General features: G+C 46.5%; 1 protein-coding gene across 4 annotated transcripts in view; it reads left to right on the plus strand.

The window, feature by feature from the left end:
- HOMER2 (homer scaffold protein 2) overlaps window positions 1-10,526 on the plus strand; it is a 98,246-nt gene that overhangs the window by 82,287 nt on the left and 5,433 nt on the right. For 2 of the 4 annotated variants that reach the window (XM_017502266.2, XM_037729136.1), the window contains exons 4-6: window positions 482-574; window positions 5,186-5,325; window positions 10,121-10,277. In XM_017502266.2, coding sequence (XP_017357755.1) covers window positions 482-574; window positions 5,186-5,325; window positions 10,121-10,277 — 390 coding nt within the window. The remainder of the gene's footprint in view (window positions 1-481; window positions 575-5,185; window positions 5,326-10,120; window positions 10,278-10,526) is intronic. The other 2 variants (XM_017502267.2, XM_037729137.1) reach the window with 1 other exon arrangement.

Below are 10,526 nucleotides of genomic sequence, written 5' to 3' on the forward strand. Positions count from 1 at the left end.
GTGTGATCTTGGCTCACTGCAACTCCCGCCTCCCAGGGTCAAGTGATTTTCCTTCCTTAGTCTTCTGAGTAGCTGGGATTACAGGCATATGCCATTACACCCAGCTACTTTTTTTGTATTTTAGTAGAGATGGGGCTTCACCATGTTGGCCAGGCTGATCTTGAACTTCTGACTTCAGGTGATCTGCCTGCCTCGACCTCCCAAAGTGCTGGGATTACAGGCATGAGCCACCGCACCCAGCCGTATTAGTTTAATACATCATTATCAAAGTAGCTTCAGTAGCTTAGATACTGGTTCAGATCTGACTTGCCCAGTGCTGTTTACTGGAATATACGTCCTTATATTCATTTAACAGCAAATAAAATTCTTCTGGATTTGTACAGAATGCATTGGCCTAAAAGGGATGCAAAATAAATAAAGGCTGTCAATACAACCATGAATGAGGTTAATAAAACCTTTAACAAATATTCTTCACATTCAGTTTGCAGAGAAATTCCAGGAGGTGAAAGAAGCTGCCAAGATAGCCAAAGACAAGACCCAGGAGAAAATCGAGACCTCGAGTAATCATTCCCAAGTAAGACATTTGTCCTTAAAGTAAACCCGAGTGGGGTTGGTGATGGAGTCTCTTTGTTCCTTGTCACTTCTGGCCAGAAGTAGGGAATTTTGACAGTAGGTCATTTTGAAGACTTTTTCAACTATTAGCCTAATCACAGTGACATGTCTTTATGAGACCCTTGAATTTTTTAGGATGTGGTGTACTGCATTTTGGACAGAAAATCGTTGATGAGATTCAAGTTAATGCACGTCCTGGCCCTGGAGTGACATTCTGTGGTCACTGTGTTTAAATGCCAGTGGCGAGGGCCCACGTCTCCTGGCTGTGCCGGGAGGTGAGTTTCTATGTAGGGTACCTTGTGCCCACAAGAGAGAGACTTGATACCAGACAAGCTTTGTGTTCATCTCCAGTTTTAACAGAGGTCAGGTAGGAGATGGTGTTCCAATAGTTCTGTCTTAACACACGAGAGCTGGCTTGGCCGGGAATTGAACAGTCTGTCTAAAGTGTGAGGATTGACTGAAAAGGACCTCTTTTAACCTGAAATCAGCACATCCACCTTCCTGATGTCTAGAGGAGTATTGTGGTGGTGGGGGAAGTCCTGACCTAGTGACGGGGTTATATGTGGAAAGCCAGGGAAAGGGAGACTTCAGGAGGGAAGACTGAAGGGCAGGAATAAGTATGATGTGCTAGCAAGATCGCCAGGAGTCTGCCTGGTGGGGGCTGAGGTGTGCTGTGGGAGGCATGGGGATGTGCTTGGAGATACTGTGAAGACCTAAAATTCTTCATTCGTGGGTAATTTATTAGCTATTTGTCTAATTATTCTTGGGTAGTTGGTAGACATTGGAAGTGTTTTGTGACTGTTGATTTGGACTTTTCACCTAAGAGAGTGGGCTTGCTTGCAGATGGTAAGGCAGGCAGGGAGGGACTGAGGGCAGAAAGATTGTCGAGAGGCTGTGAAGGGGGAATGGCTGGGCCAGGGAAGCCAGGGAGAGGGTTGCAAATGAGGACAGGGTGCAGAAAGAGAACCAGGAGGCCTGGGCATCTTAAGCAGTCAAGATCGATGCTCTAGACTTGACCATCAACCTCACAGGGGCATAGCTGAAGCCTTGGGTGCACGAAGAAGGAATGGAGAGAGGAGGGCAGATGCTAGAGCCCTAGGAAATGTGCCCGGTAATGAAATGGGAGCCAGCGAAGACAGGGTGGGAGAAATTCCAGTGTCGGTGAACCCCGGGAGGGAGCATACCCAACATGTCGGTGCTCAGGAGAAGGGAGAATGCGGAGAGGGACCTTGGGTTTGCAGGAGCTATGGCTGACCCTTGGGACAGGAGATTTGGTGGCTTAAGATGTTTCAAAAAGGCAAAACCTATGTCTGCCTTGAGTTATCTTCCCAGTACCTTGTCCTGGCCTCATCACATAAATATGCCCACGTGGACCTATGGAAATGAATGTGAATTCCATTTCAGGTAGACAGGAACTTTCCTGAATCTTTTAAAATAATCTTTAGTATGATCTAAGTGATACCATTAATTTTGTACACTAATTGAGCAGTCTGTCTAAAGTGTGAGAATTGACTAAAAAGGACCTCTTTTAACCTGAAATCAACACACCCACCTTCCTGATGTCCAGATTAGTATATGTGGTGGTGGGGGGGAATTCTTGATTAATCTCTGAGGATCTATGAAATTCAGCATGTGAAATGGTCCATGGTCTAGAAAGTTTCTAATATGTTATCTTTTTCAGAATACCACATATGACAGTGATATCTTTGAGTTTAGTATCTGACCTCAAACTCCTGACCTCAGGTGACCCGCCTGCCTCAGCCTCCCAAAGTGCTGAGATTACAGGCATGAGCCACTGCACCTGGCCCCCCCCCTTTTTTTTTTTTAATTAGTAATCAGTTACTTGGTTTTCTGAATCTCTTAGAATATGAACACTTTGATTACGTTTTCCAAATAGGTGGGTATTTAAACAGCCTAATGGCAAAAACACTTAATGTGGGCTGTTTTGTGACTGTAAAAGTACTACCTGTTTGTTGTGTAAAGGAAAAATTATCGTACTGGAAAGAAAATAAAAATTATCTACCTTCTCACCAGTTGAAGATATTTTATTAGGGTTTTGGTGTGTAACTTTTTTTTTTTTTTTTTGAGACAGAGTTTCCCTCTTGTCACCCAGGCTGGAGTACAGGCGCAATCTTGGCTCATTGCAACCTCCGCCTCACATGTTCAAGAGATTCTCCTGCCTCAGCCTCCCGAGTAGCTGGGATTACAGGAGCCCACCACCATGCCCAGCTAATTTTTTGTATTTTTAGTAGAGACTGGGTTTCACTATGTTGGCCAGGCTGGTCTCAAACTCCTGACCTTAGGCCATCCACCTGCCTGGGCCTCCCAGAGTGCTGAGATTACAGGCGTGAGCCACCGCGCCTGGCCTGGTGTGTATCTTTCTAACATAGTTTTCCAGTATATATTTTAAATTATACCATTTAACCTTATGGTTATTCAAAACTGTTTTAATGGCTGGACGGCATTCTAGTGTATCACAGCTTATTCAGCTAATCTCCTATAATTTGGGACATCTGTATTTCCAAGTTTTCACTAATATAAATAACACTGATGGACATTCTTGCATATCTTCGTGCACTTGGTGGTTTCTGCATAAGTTCTTGAAATGGAGATGTTGAGTTAAAGGTATGGACGTTTTTAAAGCTTTTGATGCATACCACAAACTTAGCCTGCAGAAATAAACAGTTCTAACTCCCGCCTACGGTGAATAAGGCTTTTTCTTCCCACACCCTCATCAGCAAAGCTTTAATTTGACAGATGAAAAGTGCATTATTTCTTTTCCTTTTTTTTTTTTTTTTTTTAGACAGCGTCTCGCTGGGATGCCCAGTCTGGAGTGCAGTGATGCGATCTCAGCTCACTGCAACCTCCGCCTCCCAGGTTCAAATGATACTCCTGCGTCAGCTTCCCAATAGCTGGGATTACAGGCACGTGCCACCACACCTGCCTAACTTTTGTAACTGTAGTAGAGACAGGGTTTCACCATATTGGCCAAGCTGGTCTTGAACTCTTGAACCTCAAGTGATCCACCTACTTTGGCCTCCCAAAGTACTGGGATTATAGGCATGAACCACTGCACCTGGTTTTGATTTTGTATTTCTTTACCAATGAGATTAAATATTTTTTATGTTTATTGATTGTATGGTCTTTTTTTCTTTTGTAAATATCAATTACCTACCCCTTTTTTAAGTTAAGGTGCTCATTTTTTTGGTATTGATTTTCAAGAGCTTTATTTTTAAACTCAAAAAATTTTGAACATATGCAAAGCTAGGCGTGATTGTATAATGGGTCTTCCTGTACCCATAGGTCTGCTCTAACAATTAGGAAATTATGGCCAGTTGTTTCATCTATCCACCTACTCCTTCCCCCTCCTCCTTGTTTTAAAGCAAATCCCAGACATTTCATTTCATCCATAAATATTTGAGTGTATAGCTCTAAAAGATGAGGACTCTAAGAGCTTGTCAATATAGGAAAGATACTAACATTTCTTTTTCTGCTTTTTTTTATTTTGAGACAGAGTTTCACTCTTGTTGCCCAGGCTGGAATGCAGTGGCATGATCTCGGCTCACTGCAACCTCTGCCTCCTGAATTCAAGTGATTCTCTTGCCTCAGCCTCCTGCGTAGCTGGGATTACAGGCATGTGCCACTAGGCTCCGTTAATTTTGTATTTTTAGTAGAGATGGCGTTTCTCCACCTTAGCCTGGTCTCGAACTCCTGACCTCAGGCAGTCTGCCTGCCTCGGCCTCCCAAAGTGCTGGGATTGCAGGTGTGAGCCACCACGCCCTGCCGACTTGCGTTTTTCATATGTGCTGCTGCATATATTTCCCCCAGGTTTTCGTTTTATTTTAATTTTGTTTATGGCATTTTTTTTTAATTCAGAAATATAAAATTGGATTTATACACCACTCTCCTCTAGTTTCCTCCTTTGCCCGTGTGCTTACTGGAGGCTAAGTAAGATCTTTCTAAGGTCTTCTATAGCACCAGATGGGATTTCACCTCTCTGTGGTGTGACTTATGGAAAACACTTCAGCATATTCTGAGCATATTCTCAGAGCAACACTCAGTAATGAGGGAGCTGGGAAACATCAGGACCTGGTTCTTATTTCTTCAATGAATGTGTTGATCTAACGCTCCATAGCCCCAGGACCTTTAAGTGGTCTCCGTTTCTAGTATGTACTTTTTCTCTGTCCTCATTCGCTATTCCTCGTTCCTTGTTTCTAACATCCCTCTTCCCTTGTGGCTTCTGTCCTGTGTATTTCAGGAGACCAGGTCTCAGGCTTGGTAGGTTTCTCCATAAGGCCTAAGTAAAGCTCAGAGCACTGGCCCAGGTATTTTTCAGTAAAGTGCACAGACTTTATGAGCTTCACATGGTCTCTTCATGCCTTTTTCTTTGTTCTTGATAGTCTTTGTTAGGTTTTATTTTAAAAAAATAAATAAAAGTTAGTTAGTCTTTGCTACATTCTAGTTGGATGAGTTGGTTCGTCCACACTCGTAAACACACAGTTTCTTATTATGCCTGACTTGCTGCTGATGTGTGGACAAGCAATAACGTGTGAAGATAATTCACTTTGGCCAGGAATCTGGGCGTGAAACCCCATCTTCTACTCAGGCATCCAGTCTCAACGGGACGGATGATGAAAAGGCCTCTCATGCCAGTCCAGCCGACACGCACCTGAAGTCTGAGAATGACAAGCTGAAGATTGCCTTGACGCAGAGGTAAGGCTGTTTTGAAGTCCAGACCCTATTTTCTCCACCTGCAGCACTTCCCTAGAAGCCTTTCTTGCTGGACAGGGTTTCAGGAAATTGGGAGAGAAAACTGGAACCTGCTGGGAGCATCCACTCTTTTCTCCTGGTGAAAGGAGGGCCAGCTGGCTTCGTGGCCCTACTCTGGCCAACCACATCAGCATCCATTTGTGTGTGAGTGTGTGTGTGAGAAAGAGAGAGTGTGTGGGTGTATGTGTGTGCGATTGTGAGTATGTAAATGGAGAGAGGGTGAATGTGCGTGTGTTCGTGTCAGAGTGTGTATGTTAGAATGTATATGATTGAGTGTACATGTGTGGAGAGAGGGTAAGTGTGTGCCTGTGTGTGTGTCATGCACCCCTGCGCTTGTGCTTTGTTTTGTTTTGGGGGAGCCAAATTTATCATTTATAACGTGGACTCTTGGCCAGGCATGGCGGCTCCCACCTGTAATCCCAACACTTTGGGAGGCCGAGGCAGGCAGATCACCTGAGCCTAGGAGATCAAGACCAGACTGGGTAACATGACAAAACCCTGTCTCTAGAAAAAAGTATTTTAGGCTGGGCAAGGTGGCTCACGCCTGTAATCCCAGCACTTTGGGAGGCTGAGGTGGGTAGATCACGAGGTCAAGAGATCAAGACCATCCTGGCCAACATGGTGAAACCTCGTCTCTACCAAAAATACAAAAATTAGCTGGGCATGGGGGTGGCACATGCCTGTAGTCCCAGCTACTCAGGAGGCTGAGGCGGAAGAATTGCTTGAACCCAGGAGGCGGAGGTTGCAGTGAGCCGAGATTGTGCCATTGCACTCCAGCCTGGGTGACAGAGTAAGACTCCTTCTCAAAAAAAGAAAAAAGTATTTTAAAAACTAGCCAGCCATGGTGGTGTTTACCTGTAGTCCCAGCTACTCTGGAGGCTCAGGTGGGAGGATTGCTTGAGCCTGGGAGGTGGCAGAAGTTGCAGTGAGCTGAGATTGTACCACTGCACTCCAGCCTGGATGACAGAGTGAGACTCTTGTCTCAAAAAAAAAAAAAAGATTGAATTTTGAACATCCGAGAAATGCATGTGAAAACATAAACTATTAAAAATATGAAATAACACAAAATTCAGTCACTTTCCTATATACAAAAAAGCCACATAGAAAATATATTTGAAGAAGAGATCCTTTACAATAGGAATAAACTTAAATTTACAAGATCTATGTGAAGCAAACTTTAAAATGATCTCAAGCCTTACAAAAAGAAGTGTTTAACAGACATTCTGTTGGAAAGTGGTAAAAAGCCTTGATATTTTAAAAGGATAAGTTTCTCCTAAATTGACCTATAAATGTAACATAGTCCCCATAATGGTATTGATATGATTTTAATTTACTGCGTGAATGGTGCGTGCGATTTTGTACCTTGAGAATGTGGCGCATTTCCCAAAGGCTGGGCTTCATGGTGTAGGCTGGTCCCATGAGCACACCCAGGGCTTTCTGCCCACCTGGCCAGGGGTAGGGGGTTCGGTAGGCTTTCCCCAGTCTCCCTCAGACTGAGAAGCCCCCTCCTCAGAGTTGCCCATTTAAGAGCTGTACTGGCCAGGCATGGCGGCACACACCTGTAATCCCAATGCTTTGGGAGGCTGAGGTGGGTGGATTGCTTGAGGTTAGGAGTTTGAGACCAGCCCAGGTAACATGGTAAAACCCTGTCTCTACTAAAAAATACAAAAATGAGTTGCGCGTGGTGGCACATGCCTGTAATCTTAGCTACTCAGGAGGCTGAGGCAGGAGAATAACTTGGACCTGGGAGGTGGAGGTTGCAGTGAGCCAAGACCGCAACACTGCACTCCAGCCTGGACGACAGAGCAAGACTTCGTCTCAAAAACAAACCAAAAACTGTATCATCATCTTGGAAGCTGTCTTGGCTCAGGCTGCTATAACAAAATACCATGAACTGGGTGGCGTAAATAACAAACCTTTATTTCTCACAGTTCAGGAGGTCAGAAAGTCCAACAAGGCACTGGCAGATTTGGTGCCTGGTGAGGGTCTGGTTCATGGACCAGCGTCTTCTCACTGTGTCCTCATAGGTGGGGAGAGGAGGCAAGCTCTCTGGGGACACTTGTAAAGACGTGGATCCCATTCATAAGGACTCTGCCCTCATAACCTCACCTAATCCTGGTTACCTCTCAACCTCCCCACCTCCCCATCCCCCGCTTCCTGAGACCATCACATTAGGGGTAGGGTTTCAACATACGAATTTGGGGAGGTCTCAAGCATTCGGTCCGGTCCGTAAGAGAAGCTGTCATTTTGAAACTCCCCCCCATTTTACAGATGAGGAAACTAAATTCCAAGTGATAAAGTGACTCCTTGCCCAAGGTCACATGACTAGTAAACTTTCCATCACCTCACACTGCCCGCGTTCGACTCATGGCTGCGGTCACAGTCTCTTCAGGAGCCTACCAGAGGCACTCTGTCATATTCCACAGCTAGATCTGCCACGGGGTTGGCGCCCACCTCTCCAACTGCACTGGCCCGGCTGTGATCTGACCTAGGAATTCCAGAAAGCACGTGTGACCCTTAGATCCAGCCGCCTGCCTTTGGACTGTGGCTCTTTGTCAGATACTTCAAAGGACAGAACTGTGACCAGTCACTTTTACCCATCAGGCAAGTGTGAGAGCTTTTATTTTTTGAGGCAGTCTCTCTCTGTCACTCCAGCTATAGTGCAGTGGCGCGCTCATAGCTTACTGCAGCCTTGAACTCCTGGGCTGGAGCGATCCCCTACCTTGTCCTCCCAAGTAGCTGGAACTATAGGTGCACACTACCATGCTGGCTAATTTTATTTTGATTTTTGTAGAGATGAGGTCTTGCTATGTTGCCCAGGCTGGTCTCAGACTCCTGGGGTTATCAAGTGATCCTCCATTCTTGGCCTCCCAGAGTGCCAAGTTTATAGATGTGAGCCACCACACCCAACTGAGAGCTATTTTTGGTCGTTTAAGTGACAATGGGCTGCCTGGGTGAAAATGTTTCACCCCTAAAAACAAATGTTTTCAAATCCAAGTTTAATGAAAAAGTGAGGTACAGGAATGGGCATGAAGCTATTTCCCTAAATTAGTTTAAATTCTCAGTGATCGGCTGGGTGAGGTGGCTCACGCCTGTAATCCCAGCACTTTGGGAGGCTGAGGTGGGTGGATCACCGGAGGTCAGGTGTTCCAGACCAGCGTGACTAACATGAAGAAACCCTGTCTCTACTAAAAATAGAAAATTAGCTGGGCATAGTGGTTCATGCCAGTAATCCCGGCTACTCGGGAGGCTGAGGCAGGAGAATTGCTTGAACCTGGGAGGCGGAGGTTCCGGTGAGCTGAGATTATGCCACTGCACTCACTGCAGCCTGGGCAACAAGAGAAAAACTCCATCTCAAAAAAATAAATAAAATCTCAGTCGTCGACTCTAGAATTCACCAGATAATACATTTTATTATTTCCTCAGTCAGTGGTGTTTGAAAGCGAAAGTACATATTTTCCAAGTCCTTGGGTCCTTGAGGGTATGGAATAAAAGATAGCACAGATCTATTCGGACACACCATTGTATTTACTTAAAAAAATTATGAAGGGCCTTTAGAAAGAGGACTGTCAGCCTGGCGGAAACCTCCCCATGGGCTTGTCACGTGCAGCTCTGCCCTGTCACCTCCAGTCACATTCAGCGCCACAGATGCGTGGGCTCCTAGCAAGGAAACTGAAGGAGAGTCAGAAGAGAACAGGGAGGAGAACCTGATTCCAGCTTGGTTTTGTTTTAAACGTCCTCCTCACCAAGCACATAGAATCAGATGAAGCCTGAGGACTTTGTGTTGACAGCAGAGGTGTCCCTCAGATACCTGGTCTCCTCACACTTCTGAGGGGACATGGGCCAGCCAGGACTCCCTCCAGAACCCCCATTCTGCCCTCAGGGCAAGGCACTGATTCCTGTCTCCAAACCCTAGGCTCTCCCATCTGGATTCCTTTAAAGGCTCTGAGGAGACACAGGTTACAGTGAGGCCATTATTGCCCTGAGCCAAGCTGTTGGCTTCTTGCCTACTAAGCCAGCATCCTGGAGGTATCCATGGCTTTCATACAGTTCTTGAAGGGAAGGGCCCCTGGTCTACCCCTACAACCTTTCAGGAAGGAGCAGGGCAGGCAGGAAGGAGGAAGAGGCGAGCCTTGCCTGCCTTGCAGCGCTCATGCCTAGCTTTGTCTCTTCATTCGTGAAGAATTGTGTTCTCTTCTTTTTCCTTGAGGTGGAGTCTTGCTCTGTCGCCAGGCTGGAGTGCAGTGGCATGATCTCAGGTCACTGCAAACCCCACCTCCCAGGTTCAAGTGATTCACCTGCTTCAGCCTCCCGAGTAGCTGGGACTATAGTTGCACGTCACCACACCCAGCTAATTTTTTTGTATTTTTAGTAGAGACAGAGTTTCACCATTTTGGCCAGGATGATCTTGATCTCTTGACCTCATGATCCGCCTGCCTCGGCCTCCCAAAGTGCTGGGATTACAGGTGTGAGCCACCACGCCCAGCCCAAGAATTGTATTCTCTTCTAAGGGGATTCTTTAAGAAAATAGACTGCAGGGTGACATGTTCAAACCAGAGAGAGGGGCCAGTCCCTCCTGGGGAGGCAGCCGGACCCACCTGCAGCCCACTGTGGGAGAGGGCATGTGGGCCCCCAGGGGTGTACTTAAGGGTGGTGGAGTCTCCTTCCCCGGGTGGGCAGAGGCGCAGCCAGACGGGACGGCACCCACCTGTCATTACTGCCCATCCCCGTCCCGCAGCGCTGCCAATGTAAAGAAGTGGGAGATTGAGCTACAGACGCTGCGGGAGAGCAATGCCCGACTGACCACGGCGCTGCAGGAGTCGGCGGCCAGCGTGGAGCAGTGGAAGAGGCAGTTCTCCGTCTGCCGCGACGAGAACGACCGGCTCCGCAACAAGGTGGGTGCAGGTGCGGTGGGCCCGAGCCCGGCTGGCATGAGCAGCGGCAGATGGGGGTACCCACAACCCTTTTTCTCTACCCCGGCTTTGCCCTCATCCCCACAGCCAGAGGAAGACTTGCTGCCTCTCCCACAGGAACATCCCTCCTCCTCCCTGCCTTTCTTAGGAGTTTGAATGTACACAACTCACAACTGACTTGTTACCTTTTCTTTCTTTCTTTCTTTCTTTCTTTTTTTTTTTTTTTTTTTT

The sequence above is a fragment of the Cebus imitator genome, unplaced genomic scaffold, assembly GCF_001604975.1.
Source record: "Cebus imitator isolate Cc_AM_T3 unplaced genomic scaffold, Cebus_imitator-1.0 Scaffold295, whole genome shotgun sequence".
NCBI lineage: Eukaryota > Metazoa > Chordata > Mammalia > Primates > Cebidae > Cebus > Cebus imitator.